General features: G+C 38.7%; 1 protein-coding gene across 1 annotated transcript in view; it reads left to right on the top strand.

The window, feature by feature from the left end:
- ZMAT4 (zinc finger matrin-type 4) overlaps nt 1–20029 on the top strand; it is a 243187-nt gene extending 223158 nt beyond the window's left edge. Inside the window, exons 5-11 of the mRNA XM_047092314.1 lie at nt 2882–2978; nt 6703–6709; nt 7586–7668; nt 10736–10824; nt 14112–14155; nt 14950–15063; nt 19847–20029. Of these exons, the coding sequence (XP_046948270.1) occupies nt 2882–2978; nt 6703–6709; nt 7586–7668; nt 10736–10824; nt 14112–14155; nt 14950–15063; nt 19847–20029 (617 nt within the window). The remainder of the gene's footprint in view (nt 1–2881; nt 2979–6702; nt 6710–7585; nt 7669–10735; nt 10825–14111; nt 14156–14949; nt 15064–19846) is intronic.
- Nucleotides 20030–22212: the final 2183 nt, after the last annotated feature.

Raw genomic sequence — 22212 nt, 5'->3', positions numbered from 1 at the left:
TCATGACCTGAGCTGAAGTCAGATGCTTAATGGACTGAGCCACCCAGCTACCCCTAGAAAAATAATTTTGAAATATTTCCAAATGTTCAGGTACCTGGGTGGCTCAGTCAGTTAAGTATCTGGCTCTTGGTTTCAGCTCAGGTCATGATCTCACGGTTCGTGAGTTTGGGCCCTACATTGGGCTCCATGCTGATAGTGCAGAGGCTGCTTTGGATTCTCTGTGTCTCTCATTCTCTGCCCCTCTGTTACTCGTGTTCACTCTCACTCTCAGAATAAGTAAACTTTAAAATAAATATCTCCAAACTTTATTAAAAGTTACTTTTCCCCCCCTCTCTCAGCTCAGATTTTGCTTGGGCTGCCTATTTGCTGTGAAAAAAAGACAGTTCAGTAGGGTCCTTTCTTTTTCTCTGCTCAGGGCCTTTGCTTGTCTTCTAGGGCTTTTGCTTTTATCCCTTTAGCTCAGAAGGCTGCCTCAGGTTCCTCCAGAGCGGAGGGATGCAGGGTGTCAGGTTAGAAGGGGAAAGGGATTGAGGTGCCTGGGTGACTCAGTTGATTAAGTGTCCAGCTTCCGCTCAGGTCATGATCTCACCGTTTGTGGGTTAGAGCCCCGCTTTGGGCTCTGAGCTGACAGCTGGGAGCCTGGAACCCGCCTCAGATTCGGTGTCTCCCTCTCTCTCTGCCCTTCCCCCGTTCATGCTCTGTCTCCCCCTGTCTTTCAAAAACTGAATAAAAGTTAAAAAAAAAATTAAAGAAGGGGAAAGGGATAAGAGTTGATTTGATAGATATGCATACAAAGCTGGTATAGATCCTGCCAGATCTGGCGGGGGCTGCAAACAGACTCTTCATTTCATGGAGCAATTTCTTGGCTTTCTCAGGAACTCAGCATTACTCCATATGGGCTAAGTATCTCCTCTGGGGACACTTTAAGCTCCAGGTTAGCCAGCTGAACACTCTTAACCTCTTTCTGATGAGGTCTTATTGCCCCCAACTCCAATATCCAAGACATCACCAAACGAGCCCTACTAATACCCAGTACACACATGGTCTGTGGGAAACTGACACATACCTTTTACTCTGACAAGCTGTGAGAATACAGGCCATGCCCAATCTTGCCACCTTTCTTGCTTTGCTATCAAGGTGGCTGGCTAACCAGCCACAGACTGTAGCATTTTGGATCTTGCAGGTGGTATAGAGTCTAGTACATGGCTTCTTGAGTGCAAGGAGGCACTTCTCAAGTTCTCTAGGGAGTTAGTTCCATTGAATTCTTTTCCCATAGGTTTGAGGTGAGAGAGAAGGACACCCCCAATTCACATGGACGAGGGTAAGTAAAACTTACAGTTCAATATGTCTCCTTTAGGAAATCCTCCACCTATCTCTTTCTTTCTTCTCCACCTCTTTTTTAGACTGGTGGTGGGTGGTCAGCTGGGGATTAGAAACTGGTTCTTGACTCTTTTCTTTGGATGTTTTGAAATGGGGTTCTTATACTTCACTTTAGTAATATGGGTGTAGGGCTTCAACTTAGGGCTTTATCTGGGACATTGGCAAAAAAAAGCGTTCCATTTTAACATCTCTTTGAAATCATAATAATAGCTAATTTATATTGATCACTTCTTATGTACCAGACACTCTTTCATACATGCTTTATCTCACTCTGTCTTTCCCAAAATCCTTTAAGGAAACAGAAATCCAGAGAAGTCAAATAATTCATGTAAACTCACCAGATTGCAGGTTACAAAATTCTGCTGACATTGTGCATTATTTTCCTTATAGAAAAATGGGAATGATTTTGTCTCTTAGAAAATGGTATGCATTCATCAGAAAAAAAAAATTGCTACAGCTGTTTATAATTCTGGCTCTTTTGATAGTAAGACGTAGAATTTTGGAGAAAATTAGTAACTGTCACTTGGTAATCATTTTAATATATTTTATTCACCTAATTCTTAGAACATCCTTGTGATATGAATGGCTTTATCTCCATGTTGAGGCCAGGAAGACATTACGTGACTTCCTCTAGATCATACAACCAGGAATAATTGGAGCCAGGATTTAAATCCAAAATTTTAGATCCTGCCTTCAAGTTTGCTTTTCTCTCTACTCTGATGGGACATTATAGCAGAAGGAATATCTTTAATGTGGGTCTCTGAACTGTGGCAAATGTTTAAAGTTTTTTGGTTAAAGCTACTTTCTAACATGTTTGACTCTAGATAAGTCAATATTATAAAGAAGTCAAAGTTTTTGCTAACATCCTTGAAAGCAAAGAGCATCTTATTCATCTTAGAATCCCTAGAGCCCAGTTCAAAGTTGATACTTTATTAATGAATGAATTGAATGAATTAAACTAATAAGCAAATTAAGGAATAACTTTCTTTTAAACTCTTGAGTGGAATGTAAACTTTTATGTGAATTAGATTATCAGCATTCTCTTGGGTATTTACATTTTATAAGATGACCCTGGAAGAACTCAAATGAATGAGGTCTAAAGCTGAATTTCTGATTCTACCATTGGAATAGGGTTGAAAGAGTAAGTGAGACAGAGTTTTTCTCTGGAGTCTCAAATTTCATTGCAGAGAGAACAGGTTACCCTGTCTCCATGCCTTAAGGAAAAAGTAGAATGCGTCCTTTGTTTGTGTCAAAATATGTCCAGAAACCTTGTATCTCAAGGAAGCATGTTCTAATAATTTTAGTTATCCAGAAATAGAGCAGCCTGCTTCTAACTTCTGCTAAGGGACGTGTTGGCTGGGCTCTGGAAGGAGAATTGAAATGTTGGTGTGGTAGACCAGATGGCCTCTAATACTCTGTCCTGAACTTTTAAAGATTCTGGGATGCATTCAGGTAGCTGATGGCAAGGACACAGCTAATCAAGTCTGTCTGTTGTCCACAGGTCTGAGGCGCAATTACAGATGTACCATCTGCAGTGTCTCTCTAAACTCCATAGAACAGTATCATGCCCATCTGAAAGGATCTAAACACCAGACCAAGTAGGTACTTTCATGCTCTCACTCTTCGGGCCTTTTGTGTATAATTTATAGCAGTGTGAAAAAAGGCTAACATTTTACTTATTTCAAAATAAGTCAATAGAAACAGGATCTCTTTATCTTCAAATTTCCCTTGATATTTATGTTGAAGCCTCCAGGGTCTACCTAGCACAATTAAAGAATGGCTTCTTCTTTTTTGGCACAAGTAATGACAGGCTTTTTTGTTTGCTTATTTTCATTCTTTAATTTTTTTAAGAGCAGCTCAGCATATTTTCACAAACTTCAGGAAACTTTTAGAGATATACTAAGTGTTTCTAAATAAACAATTTTATCTGTGTTTGGAGGATGTGGCAGACTTCGGTGTTGTGAAGTCAAATTCTATGATTTTCTTCTACCACTTAACATTTCTAGATGAATATTGTTGATTAGTATAGAAACCCAACAAATCCCCTGCTATATTAAGTTATTCCCATGCATAGCTATTTTCCAATTAAATGGAAGCTCATTTCATTTTTCTCCCAAATTTCAGATAGCCAGAAAAGGCTATTGGGCATAATTTCACCTACATATTTCCCAGTATAAATATACTGTGCATCTTTTAAAAAACAGTGACATTAGCTTTGTAGGCATTTTTAAAGTAGCTGCCAGGACTGCTAATAAAATCTAATAAAATAGGGGAAAAAAGCAAAGAATATCTCAAAAATATGCAATTTTCCTGAGTGTAATTGTTTTAATTTCACTCCTATTCATTAGTAGAATTGTTTAACAAATTTAACTATATCAAGACCTTGTGATTAATGAATGATTCATTCAACAAACATTTATTGAGCACCCACTATGTGTCAGATTTCAAAGTGTGCCCCGGGGAAGAAAAGATGAATCAAATTAGGCCTTCCTCTTGTGGAGCTCCCTGCCAGGCAGAGGAAACAGCCATGTGAACACAGGGATTATTCTCTAATACCAGGATGTGTACACCCAGAGCTTTGGGTACCCAAGAGGGAACAACCAGGCCAAGTTTGACAGGGACATTGGCGAAGAGCCTGGGCACATAAATGAGGTTGTGGTCTGATTTTACTCACCATCATAATAACCTCACTGCCCAGCACAGCACTTGACACATATGAAGGGCTTCATAAACATTTTGATCGAATGGATGTGTGACTTTAAAAGATGAGTGACAACTTTCCAGGCAGGGGCATGAGGAAAGTGCATTACAGTCAAGGACTTTATTATTATTATTATTATTATTATTATTATTATTATTATTTTATTGTTTGCAAAGGTATCATAAAGATGTAGGTCACAGGGGTCTGGTGTTGGTGAGGAAATTTAAGCCTGGAGTTAGTTAGGACTCTCAGTATTCCCTCAATTGGCGCTGTCTCCTGAGTCAAATCCCCTTTCATGACTTGCTTTACTCTGATCTACCCCAGAGGGTTTTGTTGAGGTAATTCTTCAAAAAGACCGTCTCTGATTCGTGATGGAATACCTAGGACACTTGTATTGATTACTGGACACCTCCCCCCCTTCCCCTAACAGTTTACTCAGTGTGTCTCTAACTAGTATTTTGTGACAGGCACTGAATGCAGTCTTACCAACATGACATCTGATGGACACAAAGACACATTACAAGCAGCTGCAACAATAAATGATCATCTTTTAGAGGCATGCATTTATTGCTCTTAACAAATAAAAAGAAAATGGTAGACAATAGTGACTTTAAGTGGCACAAATTAGGTAAATAAATAATGCAAATAGTATCTCCAGCTCCAGGAATATCTCTATGTGTACCTATACAACTTCATGTGCCAGAAAGTGTGCTAGGCATTTCCACACCCATCATCTCATTTAATCCCCTTAACTACCTTCAGATAAATGTCATTAACCCATTATTTTACACAAGAAAGTTAAGACTCAGAGGGACCAAAGCATCACCTTGCCAACAAATGACAGAACCAGGACTGAACCTAGTAGTGTCTGACTCAGGCTCACTGAACTACCACAGTGAGGACTGCCAATAGAGAGTACCAGGATGAACTTTGAAAAAGAGAGCATTCCTTTCCCAGTGGCTTTAATAAATAAATGTGACTTCAGAAGTGTACATCTCCTACCATGATTTCTTTCCAGTAAAAAAGACATTTGTCTCTACCTCAGAAGTACAAGGTTGTTCTTCTAAAGAGTGAAATGAGGGAAACATGAGGGGAATAATTGCAAAAGCCCTGTCCTATGTGACTGTTTCATCTGCCCTTTTACCTAATTTGGATATTGCGTGTGTGCATGTGTGTGTGTGTGCGCGCATGTGTGTTTACAAGACAGATTGTTCCATGAGTCTTTTGTAATCAATCCCCTTGTCAGGTTTGGTATCAAGTTGATGCTGACCTCACTAAACAAGGTGAGAGGTCTGCCCTCTGTTGCTAATCTCTGAATGAGTTTGTAGTGAACTGTTGTCACTTCTTACTTAAATATTAGGAAGAATTCATTAGGGAAGCCATCTGGACCTGGAGATTATACTGTGGGAATGTTTTTATTGAAAATTTAATTTCTTCAATGAAACCCTGTTCATATTTTCTATTTCTTCTTGTATCAGTTTTAATAAGTTATTTTTCAATGGCTTTGCCCTTATTATCTACATTTTTAAATGTATTGGTATAAAGTTGTTCATGGTATCTCCTGATTTTATTTTTAATGTCTGTGGGATATTTTTCATTCCTAATATTGTTTATTTGTCTCTTCTCTTTTAAAATTTTTTATAGTTTTGTTAAAAGTTTATCCATCTTTGAGTCTTTTTGAGGGATGAATGTTGGGATTTGTTGACTTTTTTCTGAGTACAGCTCTTTTCTGCCATTAAAAAAAAAGTGTTTTTCTTTCTAGTCCCTATGTATTTAATTTTCATTTTCCTCCATCAGATTCTTCATTGGAAAGTGTAGATCATCCATTTTCAAGTATTTCCTTTTCTCCTAAAATATGCATTTAAGGTTCTCAATATTCCTCAATAAACTGTTATAGCTATATTCCACAAGTTATTTTTTTTGTATCCTAGAGGTTTTATATGTATTTTAATTATTATGTATTTCAACTTATTGTCTGACTTTTACTGTGATTTCTTCTTTTACTTATGGTTATATATAAGTGCTTTGCTTAAAATCTAACATGTGGGGAATTTTTCTATTTATATTTTGGAGAGGATTAATTTGTACTGGATTTCACTGGGGTCAGAGGACATACTCCAAATGATTTCAGTCTCCTGAAATTTGGATAGACTTGCTCTGTGCCCCAGGCAAATGTTCAATTTTGATAAAACTCCACGTTCCCTTGAAAAGAATGTGTCTTTTCCAGTAATTGAGTAAGTGGTTCTGTATATCAATTAGGTCAAGTTTATTAATCTTGTTTTTTAATCAATTTTTTTAATCTTCTGTGTTACTGATTTTTTGTCTGTTTTTATATCCATGAGAAATAGAGGTACTTAAAAAACTTCTGACTAAAAATATGGATTTGTCTATGTGTCCTTTTAATTCTACTTCTTTGCTTTATATGTTTAAAGGTATATTATTAGATGCTTACAAATTTAAGAATTTCTAAAAATATTTATGGAATTGGCCCTTTTGTCATCATGAAATGTCCTTTGACTAGCAACACTGTTATTAGAGTACATTGACATCAGCTATCCCAATTCTTCAGAGCTTCCAAAGTTTTTCCTTTAAATTTTAGCCAGCTTTTGTTTTGTTCTCAGGTGGAAGGTTAGTATGATACCAATTACTCTCTCAGAGCTGAAATTGGAAGTCAGCCAAATGGTTCTTAACGACTCTAATCTGACCGATTAAATCACCATAAATATTAAGGTGTCAGTAATTTTCAAGGACTTTTATTTATACTTTCAGTAATAACTTCTAGAGAGGTGTTCAGATGGGTTGTGTAGTGGAAAGAACACTGAATTTTGAGTCAGGGGATTTTATTTCAAGTGCCACTTCACCACTGAGTGACCAGGGGCAGTAACAAATGTCCTTTAGGCCTCCGTTACCTCATAGATAAGTGATTAGTGATGACAAGAACAGGAAAAGTACATGTCCACTTCCCATACCTTGCTCACGATCCTGGTATTCTTTCCTGCTGCTACTGAATTCAGCCTTAACATTCTCTCCTCAGTCAGCCTCTACTATTTTACTGGAGCTAGCAATGTCTTCCAAAATTATGTCCACCCAGAAGTTCAGAATGTGAACTTTTTGGTAAATAGGGTCTTTGCAGATGTAAACAGTTAAGAATCTCAAGATGAAATCATTCTGGTGTCTTTATGAGAGGAAGAAAGGGATATTGGGGCACACAGAGTAAAAGGCCACGTGAAGACAGATGTAGAGATTAGGATTGTTTCTACCAGCCAAGAAAATCCAGAGCCAGCAGGGTGTGGAAGAGGCAAGGAAGGATTCTCCTCTAGAACTTTTGGAAGAGGCCGCTGACACCTTGATTTCAGGCATATATTCTCTAGAGCTGAGAATATATTTCCATTGTTTGAAGCCACCCAGTTTGTGGTACTTTTTTTAGGGGAGCCCCAGGAAATGAATGCATTGTGAAACGTACTTGCCTTGTTCCACAAGTATCCTTTTAGTTATGTTTTCTAGGCATCTCCTTCTTATGTCTATGCCAGTACTAACAGCAATGATGATGATGTACATGGTGAGGATGCCACCACTGTTAACTGGAGGTAACTTCTGCATAATTGGAGTATAACAACAAATTAAAACACTTTGAAAGTGTTATTATATATAATATGCACAGCATCCCTGTAATTGACCAGATGTTCACATCTCCATTTTATAGGTTAGAAAATTAAGAGTCTGAGAAGTGACTTGTCCAAGGCCCCAAAAATAATTGGTTGTCAGACCCAAGGGCAGAAGTCAGGGTATCGGCCATCATTACTATCACTGCTATAATAATACTTAAATAATACCATTATTAACATATTGCTCTTTCCTAGTAGTAAAGAGCCTTTTTGTTTTTTTGGCAAATGTCATAAACAGCAAAATGGCAGTCAAATTTTGCTCCATTATTAAATAACAAGAGAAATATTAAGTATCTAATGAGATTAAAGGTTTAGAAATGCAAATGATCACATTGACATATAAAGCAATTGCCTGTTAGTAGATTTTTCAGGCTTTCCAGGGGATATAGTCTGTCAATTAGTACCAATGAGTAGAATGAAATTTAAAGGCACATGGGTACATACCATAGACTAATGAACGTTTCCCCCATAATGTACTTAAATTTGAGTTTAGGGAACACTTCAAGCCTAAGGACATTACATTACCTAGAAATAATGGATATAAAAGTTGTCATTACTTACTTCGATACTTCAGTTGGTTGAAAATGAGACACAAGTGTCTACGAGAATAAATCAGAATGACCAAAAGTTAGTAGTAATTTCTAAATGTACTTCTTCCTTTGAGAAGAAACTTTAAATGGTGATATCCATTGCTTTTTCTACAGTTTTTCCCAACTAGTGTGAATCCTCCAAAGTCTTCATATCATTCATTTTTCCATTATATTCATTTATTTCTTAAATGATTGAATGGATATTTAGCCTAATTTTCAGAGCTGGAATGTATTCATTTGTTTTAAATACCTTGGAATTCAGTTCTTACGTTTAGGGTAGCAGTTAGTTATCTGAGGAGTATACAATAATAAATAAGATAGTTTTGCAAAGAAACCAACCATCAATAACTGTCTGTACTTTCAGGGGTGCCTGGGTGGCTCAGCAGTTAAGCCTCTGACTCCTGGTTTTGGCTCAAGTCATAATCTCACAGTTCGTGAGTTCAAACCCCACATCAGGCTGTGTGCTAACAGCGAGGAGCCTGCTTGGAATCTGTCTCCCTCTCTCTCTGCCCCTCCCTGGCTTGCTCTCTCTTTCTCTCTCTCTCTTAAAAAATAAATAAACATTAAAAAAATTTAAAAAAGAACCATCTGTACTTTTAATAAAATAAAAGTAGTTTAAAGCCCCAAGAAATATTTGGAAGCAAACAAACCAACGAGGAAGAAATCAATGCATGGACATCTTCAAAGTCTAAAGATCTAGATATTTTTGGTGGAATTTTCAATATGGTTTACTGGCATATCCAAGAACTTCAAGAATCAAAAGAGTTGGGACTTTGGTATTGTGCAATATTTTTTCAACAGAAAAGGTTTTTTGGTTTGTTTTGTTTTCTGAAAAACAGAATATATATGTCATCAGTGACATTCTGAGATAAGCAGGGCATAAGATAGGCTTTAAAATAGAGCTGCCTTTCTTGAAGAGCATTAGGTTATTTCTCTTCAGCTGATACTTTGTAAATTGCTCAGAAAGTCTTGAAATAAAGGGTGAAATCTAGAACCCCAGGCAACAGCATTTTGACTCTGGCTGTGCAAAATGGCTTTTCCAGAAGTAGGCTTACAGACTGTCGCCAAGTCTTTCTAGCCAAGGGGAATCCTAGGTGCTGTAAATAGGGTGCCTGCTGTAGGCATGAGACACAAGGATGTGACAGGACCTGTAGGTCAGAGGGTGTTCTCTATTTAGCTCTGTTTTTAATAGGCAGAACATTCAAGTCCACTACTGTCAAGAGCCCCCGCTTCTTTGAGAAAGGCCGCTGATGAAGCAGAGTTCAACTTCTCAAAGGAAAAACAGCCTGTAGAGAGAAGAATTCCAGAGAAGCCAGAGCAAAGCTATACATCTCTCTATATATAGCACCAATGCACAGGCAATCCTAACAGCTCTATTTTTCCAAGTCTCACTTGCATGCTTTTGCTAAATATGCCATACCTAGGGATACATTATAATCATAGTATGTGACTAGATTAGGCTTTTGCAGGCTTGAGAAGAACTAAATGGGGAGCACTTTCATTCTTTCATATTACTTCCAGAATTACCAATGGCACCTAATATTCTTTAGCTCACTCATTTACTACCCCCCCCTTTTTTTTGGGGGGGGAGCTGTTAATCATTATTTTGTCTTGCTTGAAATTTGCATGAGTCATGGCTGTCTCCAGAGTAGTTGTGAGCTGATGATTTAATGTCTCAGATTTAACTGTGGACCACATTGAACACCTTTCATGTTCTTTGTTATGCTAGTCACCCAGGACCAGTTACCAAGGCTTGGTTCTGAAGAGTACATCTGCATCAAGGAAAAGAAATGGCAGGAGAGTTGTGGATGCCCACAGGCTTGGCGTAGGAGGCACATGTCAGCACCACTTCTCACACCCCGTGCAGCTTTTCAGAGCAAAAAATAATTTTTTTAAACCAGTCTGTTGAGACTCAACTTACACACAACAAGATAGGTCACTTTTAGCAGTACAGTGGGATGGTGTCCACCATGTCACTAGCAGCTCAATCAACATACAGAACATTTTCATAACCACCAAGAGTTCTCTTGGACCCCCTTTTCAGCTCATACCCCAACCCCTGCACCTCCAGCCAAACACTGATTTCTGTCCCCATAGCTTAGTTTGACTGTCCTGGAACTTAATGGGATAATATTATAGGTATCTTTTCGGTCTGGTTTCTTTGCCTCAGCTCAATATGATGGTTTGGATATTCATTCACTTTATTCCATGCGTCAGTAGTTCTTTCTCTCTCCACGTGGTTTCCAACTAATTGTGTCCCCTCACTGAGCTTCATTCAGCGTCTTCATCGAAACATGAGGGGGCTGGAAAATGGGGTAGTCAAAGTCTGTGTTATTTCTAACATTCTCTAATTTTATGACTTTGAGGCTTACCTTCTTTAACTCTTTAATATTTTTCAGCTGGATGAAGATTGACTGTAAACATAATTCTTCCTTAGTGTTTACTTCTCTGCTGCTAGGTGGCCCAGAAGCTGACCAGTCCTTTAAGCGTTAGTCCTGTGAGAGGAGAGGTATCCTGGAGGCCTGTCCTTAAACAAAAGGCAAAGGGGCTTTTCAAGTGCTTATGATTTGGGGCAAAAGGAGTAGAGTTGGTTGTGTAAAAGGTAAAGAAGTTTATTTTTAACTTTATTCCAAGCTATGAATACAGAACCTAATGTTGGTGCCTTCTTAAGCACACAGGAATAGGTAGGAGGGAATTGGGAGGGTTCTAAGGTAGACTTTGGCCCCTCACCTGAGCAGGTCAGGCCTCTGGACTTGCACTCTTTCTGGGTTTTCTGTAAGTTACCATAAGCACTTCTCTCACATTTCACCAGAGTTCATTAAAAATGAGGGTATGTCCATTTGTAAACTATTTTTAGCTGCCATTGACTTTTAGTCCAATCAGACTTAAGTAGAATATTGAGCTTTGCCAACATTTGTCTAATCTCTTAAAGGTTATCCTGGAACATGAAATGCCAGGGAATTTAATTAAACGAATGAAAGATCTCACTTCATTTAGGTCAGTTTTGTTGGGGAAGTGGGGAGAGGAGATGAGATGGAAATGGAAATCTGCCTGTGGTCTCCTTACTGAGTTCAAGTTCTCTATCACCTCTCTGAAGGGTGGAAGAGAAGATTGAGTAGGGTCCATTTGGCTCTGTTTTCCATAGTGTGGATGGGGTAGTGGTGAATGATTGGACAGATCAGCCCCTCACCACATTTAATTCAATCCCACGACCAAAATCTATCAAACATCTACTACGTGTAGGGCATTAAACAGGCCTTAAGGATAACAGAAGGAGATGCAGAGATAATTATACCTCTCTACACGTTTATAATGTAGAGAAGATGCAAAAAGTAGTCAAGTAATTACAATTAAGATCAACATAGTATATGGTAAGTTCAAGAAGTACAAAATATTGGGGCACCTGGGTGGCTCAATCAGTTGAGCATCTATTTCGGCTCAGGTGATGGCCTCATAGCTCGTGAGTTCGAGCCCTGCGTCAGGGTCTGTGCTGACAGCTCAGAGCCTGGAGCCTGCTTCAGATTTTGTGTCTCCCTCTCTCTCTGCCCCAACCCACTCACATTCTGTTTCTGTCTCTCTCAAAAATAAATAAACATTAAAAAAAAAAAGAAGAAGTACAAAATGTTGCTGAAATTCAGAGGAAGAAATAATTGCATCTGTTTGGGGATCATTGGAAAAGACTATTGTAAAGTGAATGCAGTAAAATGGTTTGGGAATGAAAATGTCTGGTTTAATCCTTACTCTACCATCTACTAACTGTATGACCTTGATCATGTTACTTAAAGGCCTCTCTGTGACTTCGTTTCCACATTAGGAAAATATAGCAGGTTATTTACAAAACTTAAAACTGATTAGAGTGGGAATTAAGTTTTAAGAACAACAAAAACAATAATAGCAAAAAATACTCAAGTGTGTAGACAGTACTTGGCATGAAGTTTTTTCTCAATAGGTGTTAATTATCATTTTATAGTAATGAAATTGCATTTGAAATGTACCTCGAAGATGAGGTAGCTGGATGTTGAGGTAACATTTAATACTTCTGTTCCAGGTACTTCTTCTGCAAGACTGTCCCCGAATTCTTAACAGCAAACTCTAGTTTCTTGCCCAAAGTTGGGGCTTCTGGACTCACACACAAGCTCAGGTCTACTCAGTGTTTAGAACCCAACTGACCTTAATCAGACAATTAGATAAAAAGAATGATCTGAGAGAGACCTTCAAAGAATGTCCTCATTTTGAGTTTCTTGCAGTCATTTGCTTTCTACCTGCTCCAAGTCCTCATTTTATACAACATTTCAAGCTTGATATTCAATCTTCCAACACCAGAAAGAACATTTTCTGCACATTTCCAGTTACATGTGGTCTCTAAACCCCAGCTCCTACTCAGGCTTTCTGCTTTATCCAGCTCTCTGATAACCAGTTGCATTTTGTCAAACATCTGTTATTAACACATTTTTCTCCAAAGACCATGGATTATAAACATTGAAAATAAAATAAATTGAACAATCCTCCTGGCTGAATTTCCTAAAATCGTTGTCCTAATATTCTTTGAGACTCTCTGGATAGAGTATCTTTACCATTTTGATTAGAGGGGTTTATTTTTTTTTCCCATTTGCATTTTTTATTTTGCCATTTAAAAAGAGTATTTGTATTCTTTTTTCTCAAACACCTACAGCTCATACTAGAATCTGGCTAATCTCAACATTAACTGATTAAATCCAGCTTTGAGTCACGGTGTTTGATAAATGCCTAAATCTTCCAAAATTGGAAGGGTTTTCTCAAAAAAACAAATGAACTCTGTGTATAAGGGTGACATCTTTTTAAGTGTTGGCCACTATTATTTAAGTTATAACTTAATGATAAACATTTTGAAGATATTTTGTTTCTTTTCTTTGAGTTAATATTATCTGGACCATTCTATATTGTGCTAAGAATAGCCAGATATAGCCGGAATCTGGACCTCAGTCAGAATATAAATTTACATAACCATCATTAGAGTCATATATCTGCCACTCTTAATAGTCTTTAACAACAAATAGAAAATGCATGGTTTTCTATAGCTTTTAGGGTCACAGAAAAATCTCAGTCCATTTCATGCTGAGTAGTCAAATACAAATCAAAATCTATAAAGCTAGCTTTCAGAAATGTTGGTGATATTTCAAGCTCAGGACACAAGTAGTTCAAAGCTCTACCCACAGCCTCTGGTGCTATTATCGTCTCCAGAGATATATGTCTTTTCTCTTCCTTATTTAAGTGCCCTTTCTTCTAAAGACACCTAATAGGCTAACATGTGCACTTTACTCTTTTTGAATTCTAAAACCATAACCACCGAACTTATTTCTGTTCTAACAAAAAGATCATATAATAACCTTTAAGTAGATGAGTTTCAGACCTCTAATTTTGTTTCCTTGACAATGGATAAAGTTGAAATAATGGATTTCGTTTTCTAACATCTTTTCAGCACTAAGTAAGATAAACTTACTAATAAGTAAGATTTTCATGGTCAGACAACTTACTAAATTAGAATCTATGTCCCTGAGTATCTATATCAGAAAAGGACACCTTAAGTGTCTGCCATAGATGGGGTTAGCTCTAACATGGCTCATTTTAAATCCAGCTTTGGATCAACATAATTCTTACTCGGGGAAGCTGTGATTGGGGGTTCTTCAGATTTCTCAGCAGCCTCCATACTTGGAAGGTTTGGAAGTCAACTATACAGGTTTCAATTTCTTCATCTTGAAACAGATGTCATAATTGTGTTATTCCATATTAACTAAGGGCCTGAAGATAAAAGTGTGCCTCCCATGGAAAGGACAGACCAGGTAAAATGTAATCAGAGATGCTCACTATAGCCAGGAAATTTAGTAGCCAACATCTATTGTTCCCCTTTAAAAAAGTGACAGGAAAGAGGTCAGGCTCTCTCACACCAGTATGTCAGGAAAACATCAGTACAAGGAAAAGATATGTCAGTGCTTTGCAGTGTATGTATACATTGAAGAGGCATCTTTCATTTAAAATTTAACTCTCAAGTAACCCAGTAGCAGGTACCTAATTAGTCAACCTTCTAGAACATGCAAGTGGCATTTCTATAGTGAATCTAGAGAGTTCATTTCTGTGGATTGAATTGGTTCACTCATGATCTGGAGATTTTCAGTATTATGACACGTTGGTGAAAGAACACCAGAACATTCACTGAATGGGTCAAGGGTTTAACAAATAAGTGACCTACTATGTGATGGATTCTAAGTCACATAGTACAAAATAACAAATTAATAACTTACATTTCCTGTCTTTAAAGTGATAATGTAATTTTTTAAATGTTCAAATGACTCAGTCGGTAAATGACCGACTCTTGGTTTTGGCTCAGGTTTATGACTTCAAACTGTGCTGGCAACACAGAGCCTAATTGAGATATTCTCTCTCTCTCTCTCTCTCTCTCTCTCTCTCTCTCTCTCTCTCTCTCTTTCTCTCTCTCTCTCTCTCTCTTTGGCTCTCTCTCTTTGCCCCTCCCCACCTTGCACTGTCTCTGTCTTTCTCAAAATAAATAAATGCCTAAACCCCAAAGCTCTGTGATTCTAGAGAGATCCCTTGACTCTTGAGTCCATTGAAATTGCAGGAGAGGACACTGGTGCCTCCACTCCATCGTGAACGTTGGGGAGCTCTCCAAACAGCTGGCAGTGAAGGGAGCTGGGTGACTGGGCACAACATGGACCATGCCTCCCAGAACAATGTAGGTTTTAAGTGCAGGTTTTAGTGCCCAAGGTAGCCTGGAAGCCTGAGTTATGAAGGGAAGAAAGAAGGCAGGTGCAGGAGCCATGAGGGATGTCAGGTATAAACAGGATGAGTTACCAAGAAGTGCTTGTTGTTTTGTTGTATGGACTTGTAAGGCCTTACCCCCCAAACTACTTTCTTTGCTTAAAACTTCACATTTTCTGGGTTCTTTTTTTTTTTTTTGAAGAGCCCTCATTACTTATTTATGGTGAATTAAATCTTGTAACACCTAATAGGATATTTTCAATGCTATTAAGTGAGGGAAGAAACCAGGAATGAAAATTAAGTTAAGAATAAATGACATCTGTGATCAAAGAATGATGATTAGAGACATTTATCTGTCCAACTTCTGTTAGAAACCACTCTAATTATTCTTTCCCCCTTCATGCTCATAACACTTTCTCTAGTGTATGGTTCTAGGAAATGATAGCAAATGATTAGCTCCTATAAGATAGTGCACAGATAAAAGAGTAAGACTGAGTCAGATTTTCATAACAAGAACTGCTTCATTGTTTGAAGGTAGATTTTTTTTTTTTTTACTCTTCATGTGGGTAGTTTTTCTTTTAACCTAGAAGTAGGATTATTCCTGGATCTTTTGATTAAATTATCTCATCCTGGGCCCACAATGGATGTACAATAATTAATAGTCTTTCTCTTCACAACTGTTTAATTAGAGTTGAGGCCAGCATAGGATTTGAATGACTAAAGTCAATGAATATCATTCCACAATATTCTCTACTAATTATGAGTAATTTCTTCATTCGGAGGGGAGAATGTGACAGGCTGTAACACTGGGCCTGCCTTCTGATGTGATTTCAGGAAAAAAGTTATTTTGTCTACTTTCCTATAAAAGTCCCAGGGATAATGGCACAAAGGGATGTATAAATAACAAATGTCAGAATCTTACCTGTGAGAAGTTTAGATGGGAGGGGACTGAGATAGAAATATAAAGGGCATCATTGAGTCGGGTAGAGAAGGCAGAGGGAGGAGATGAGACTGGCAAGAACAAACTTGGCCTATTTGGTCCAGGGTCAGGCAAGCTTGAAGAGATAATATTTGCTCCTTATACTCTTGACTTATAGAAAGACAAGTGGGAAATATAACACTGAATGAGTTAAATATTTTTTCTATGCAAACATGTTTCTAGATTCCCTTACCATCATACTTTTGTCTGTTATGATTTCTTTGGTTTCTCTAGCTTAGTGCTCGTAAAGCAAAGATTTCAACTATTTTGGAAAAAAACACAGATGTACTGACCTCATGACTCACCCATTTTTATCCCTTTGAAAGAGAGGGAATAAGTAGCTCCTTTATCATTTTTAGTCAGAGAGAGGTGGCTAGATAGCAGATATGTGAGAGAGTCGGAGTAGCCTGGTATGAGAGAGTGGGGAACTCCTCTGTCAGCCATTGAGTGTAAGGCCAATGGCTGCCCTGTGGATAGTCTGACCATGGAAGGAGCTTGAAGGGGCTATGAAACCCCACTTCTGCTTCTGAGCATCCTCCCCATAACCCCAGTCTCTTCCTGGTTTTCAGAGTCAAAGGAACAGAGCCACTATAGACTAAAAAATCATGTTAATATCATCTCTCTTCATAGGTATGGATCCAATCAGAGACTTGGAGGTGGAGAGAAATATATTATGATGTCATGCAGAATTATGCAGACCAAAAAATTTTTAAAGCATAGTTCTAAGTCAAATTTTATAATCTAGTTTAGAATATTTCCTTTCCTTTTTTTTTTTACTTTAAAATTATTTCTCCTCTAGTAGTGTTCAAAGACAGTAAATTGCATCCATTACCTTTGGATTTAGACAGCAGATGTTGTCATGATTTTCTGGCATGTCCTTTTCTAGAGCCATGGTACTTGAAAATGATTCAGTTCTGTTCCATATATTTGCTTGATGTTGAGCTCAGTGTCTGATATCATGTGGATATAAGACCAGCCAGTAGTGTGATCTCTGCCTTCAAGAAGCATAGAATTTAACTAAGAAAACTAATTAACAAACATAATAAAAGAGCATCAAAATGCTCATATGTGATTGTGATTTTATGTAACATCATGCAAAGAATCAAGAGAAGGGAGAGGTGAGTGCAGACATGAATAACAAGAGAAATGTGCTTGGATGAGATGAGCCTGGGCTGAGGAACAAGGATGATCAGTCTGGGATGGGCTGAGTTTAGGAGCATCTAAATGGAGATGCCAGCGGGTACTTAGGCTTATGGGTCTGGAGTTCTGAAAATGAATGATGGCTGGAGAAACAGTTTGGGAGTCATTAGCTCATAGCAGGATAATGAAGTAGTTGAGATGGTAATAGATGAGATCATTCAAGGAGTGTGTGTAGAGAAGAAGGATAAACACACATTCATGCATGCGTGTACACATGCACATGCACATACAGGGTGACAAAGGAAGAGAAGTCAGTACTTTTTCTCATGACACATTTAATATTTCTAATGTTATTTAATAATATTTAATATAATTTAATTTATATAATATTTAGTATATCCATATTATTTTATATTAAACATTAATATATTTTATATTGAATATTAGTAATATTTAACATAATTTAATATAAATATATTAATAATATACCTAATAATATTAGAAATAATAATATTTCTAAGTAGGAGAACAGGACAGATTAGTGCTTCAGAAGCCAAGGAGGAAAAACATTTCAAGAATGAGGGTGGTGTTGTTCAGATTAACTAAATACGGATGAGTCAAGTAGGAAGAGGACTGAAAGAATCCAGAGACTTTGCCAATCAGGAGGTAGTGGTTGATTTTTGCCAGGGAGTCTTGCTGAAGTTTTGACACTATGATGACCACAATGGCTGGGGTAAGAACAAAGTAAGGGATTTCCTTACCAATGTTCTCACTGGGTGAGGGAAAAGGCCCTGCAGCTTCAGAGATGACCCAATGAGAAGGGCAGAGGGGGAAGGATTTGCATGAGAACTCAAAGTTAAATAGAAGAACCCTCTTTTAAAATAAATAGTATGTGGAATTTCATAAAAACAGAGCTCTATTAGAAGTGGACATGTAGGGTCAAAACTACCACCCACTAAACTTTTCCCCTGGGCCCTACTGTTCTCTGGAGGTCTGAAGAACAATTTAATAACATTGTTGACAGGACAACAGAGGAAAGGGTCTCCAGCCTGGGGTATGGACACGATTCTGATAGACTGGAAGAGCCTTAGTGAGTTAAGCTTTAGACACATTGCTTTTGAAGTAATGGTACTTTATCCAAGTAGGGTGGTCCTGAAGCAAGCTTAGTATGCAGATACAAGTCAGGGCTTAAAAATGGAGATTTTGGAGTCCGCTGGATAGGTGAAATTTAAGCCTGGAGAATAGGTGTATCCTCCAAAGTAGAGAAAGGGCAGAAAGAAAAAGCAGCACCATGGACATTGTATTAGCCAGGATTCAACCGGAGAAGCAAAACCACTAGGAGGTGCCTCCCTCTGCCCTTGCCCTCCTCTGTCATACACACACATACACTCACACACAGATACACACTCTCACACACACACAGACACACTCACACATAGACACATACACACACAATCTCACAAACACATAGACACACAGACAGACTCATACTCTGGCACATACATGCTCACACTCACACACACACACACACACACACACACACATACACACACACACACAGGGATTTGACCTTAGACAATTGTGGAAGCTGGTTAAGCACTATCTAAAACTGTTGCCTTTACCTCTGCTGCTAGAGCCTGAAGTATGCAGGACAGGCTGTTAGGGCAATGGATATAAAGTGGGGAAGAGCGAGGCCAAACTTGAATTCCCAAGAAGGAGCTGGAACTGTATGGGGGGACAGAAACCATGTTAATGCTCACCACCTTCGACCTCAGTGGAGCAAATGTTCTGCAGGAGGATGTGACACTTACATGTGTGAGCTACAGAAGCACTGACCTTCCGAGTGTAAAGAGACAAAACTAGAAATGGACAGGGAAGGGAATCCCAGGAAACGCCGTTCAGCTTAGCCATGCTCTGCAGCACACGTGTTTTGTAGCCATGCTACAAAACCACCACGGCACACTAAGAAAACTGCTACATAACAATAAAAGACACAACAGTCAAATGCCAAATGAGAGGCCAAAACATTAAGTGCCAAGTCATTTTGTCTCTCTTTGAAAAGAATTAAACAAACCAAAACTAGAGTGACTTCAAAGGCTTCCAGTTTTCTCAGGAAGATAAGCTTGTTTTATTAATGAGTGCCATTCTGAATCTCTTTGCTTTAGCTATGTATAAAAATTATAAATGAGAAGACCATTTCTTTTTATTTTTTAACTGAACCATATGCCTTTAATGAAAATATTCTAGACTCACCTCAGAAAATTGATATCCACGTAGGAATGAATTATACCCAGCATACTAAAAAATTAAAATATCACCTGGAGAATACATGATTTTATCAGCATACTGAGATTAATTTGAAGGGAGAGATACCATGATTTGTTTTCTCATTGATGAGCAGAAAGAAAATTCTGCTAGTGCTATGGCTTAGGGATTTATTGCAGAGCTTTCATGGGAAATGGACCATCTGTGGTTGGACACATTATTATTTATATAATGTGTTCAAGACAACAAGTTATGATAAAATATCCAATTTCCTTGGTGAAATTGTCTATTTTACTTTCTATATATGTGTGTGAAGTTTGACAGGGTTGTGAAAGATCATTCTGAAGAAAATAGCTTCACCACTTTGTAATAGGTGGGGCTGGAGATGCATCAGGTGGCCCAAACGTTGTCAGTGGCAGGAGGCCACTTACTGAGGCCAACACCAGGACAAGAGTTAATTGGAGAGTTGGACAAACATCAGGGAATTAAAATGTATAAACCTTACAACAGATATGGAGTCGTCATCCAGCCCAGCACCTCTACGAGTCGTGACTAGGAAAGATGGCCAAAGGGTTTGGTCACAGAGGAGCTTATAGGGACCATTTCTTGGTGCTCTATTCTTTTCTGTCATCACACTTTCCAGAAAAGATCTAACCCGTTTGATACATACCGTCAAATCCAGCCCTGACTCCAGACTCTCTAGTCGGGCATCTCAAACGTAACATGATTAAAAAGAGAACACTCGATTTCCCTCCATGACCTTATACCTCTGTCTTCTCTAGGCTCCCCACATCTCTAAACAGCACTACGATTTATCCAGTTGCTCAAGGCAGAAGTCTGCAAACTAACCTTGATCCTTTTCCTTCCCTCCATTTACATGTTAGATCTATCAGCCAGTCCTGTGACACTGCCTCTGTATCTCATCCCTCCACCTCCAAGTCTGAGCCTCTGGTCTCTATCTTTTCTGGCCTCCCTGCATCAGCCTCCTAACTTGCTGCCTGTGGGCCCATTTTCCTTTCTCTGTGCCATTCCTCCACAGGAGCCAAAGTCAGCTCTCACAAATGCAATCTAGATTTTATTCCTCTCCACTGAAAATCCACTGAAGGTTGCCCATTGAACTCAGAAGTGCATCCAAACTCCTCTTGCTGGCTCACACAGCTGAGTGCAATCTCATGTTTACCCACCTCTCTGTGCTAGCTCACACCAACCTCCCCCTGCCCACTGTGCTCTAGGAATGCTGACCAGCCTTTGTTCTGATTTTCAAACAGCCAAATGTTTTTCTGCCTTAACTTTGTGTTTACTAGCTGGAATGTCTTCCTGATGTGTTTTCCACCAACCACCATGTGACTAACTCCTTCTTGTCAACCAACTCTAAGCTTAAATGTCTCCTAGGTGTTCTTTGTCACATAATTCTATGTCAACTCTCTACCTAGCACTTATTCCCCTCTGCTATTCCTTCCTTCCTTCCTTCCTTCCTTCCTTCCTTCCTTCCTTCCTTCCTTCCTTCCTTTCTTCTTTCTTTCTTTCTTTCTTTCTTTCTTTCTTTCTTTCTTTCTATTATCTATCAATCTATCTATATCTATCATCTCTCTATATATATTCATCCATCCACCTATCCACATATGCTTTCATAAATAGGATAAAAGTTACAGAAGAACAGGGATTTTTCTGGATCTTGTTCCTTGCTGTATCTCCAGTGTCTAGAAGGAGCCAGCACACAGAAAACCTGAACTACATTCTAGTATTAAAGACAGAGACAGATAAATTTATTATAATATGGGAAATGCCATGTTAGGGGAAGGCAGAGAGTGCTATAGAAGCACAAGAGGGGCAGCCAACCCAGCCTGTGAGAAGACTTCCTGGAAGAGGTGGTATTTGACTTGAGTTTTTAATGAGTAGATGTACAAGAAAGGTAAGGATGTTGGTCTAAGAAGTGACACCACGACTTTACTAATGTAAAGGCTGATTTGGATCTTTAGAAAAGAGCCTGGTGGAGAGAGAGAGAAATAGGCCTGAGCCATTAGCAGGAGACAAGAGCTCGAGTAAGTAGTCCTAAATGTCATTAATGAGAATGAGGGGGAGAGAGGCAGAGAGAGAGACAGACAGACAATACTTATAGGTAGTGGAATCACATTGAAGGATTTATTTATTTTTTTTAATTTTTTACATGTTTATTTGTCTTTGACAGAGACAGAGAGACAGAGTGTGAATGGGGGAGGGGCAGAGAGAGAGGGAGACAGAATCTGAAGCAGGCTCCAGGCTATGAGTTGTCAGCATAGAGCCCGAAGCGGGCTCAAGCACACAAACTGTGAGATCATGACCTGCACTAAAAGTCAGTCTCTTAACCAACTGAGCCACCCAGGTGCCCCCACATTGAAAGATTTTAAAAATATTACTCTGACAGCAGATTGCAAAAGCCTAGAAACAGAGAGAACAATTAAGAGATTAGTAAGGTAGTCCAGGCAAGAGGTGCCAAGCTCCTGAGGTAGAAGGGTGTTTGGAGCACTGGGTGGAAGAAGGGCTGGGGGGGGGTGGTCATCTAAGACATTAATGGTGCCATGCAGTGAAGGAAGGACACCTGCAGGTGGACTCTGCAATGGCCTGGACTTCAGACTTGAGCGGTATGGACTGGTGGCATCACTTGAATAAAAGAGGAAAAGTCGATTTGAGAGAAAGAGGAAAATCATGAATTTAGTTTTATCCATGTCAAGTTTGAGATGTCTGTGTAGCATTGAGACA

Source organism: Lynx rufus, unplaced genomic scaffold (genome assembly GCF_022079265.1).
Source record: "Lynx rufus isolate CCGP_SWC_20201006 ecotype Redwood Valley unplaced genomic scaffold, mLynRuf1.p SCAF_3, whole genome shotgun sequence".
Classification (NCBI taxonomy): Eukaryota; Metazoa; Chordata; class Mammalia; order Carnivora; family Felidae; genus Lynx; species Lynx rufus.
Note: the sequence above shows the minus strand (reverse complement) of the source record. Positions and strands in the feature narration are given on the sequence as shown.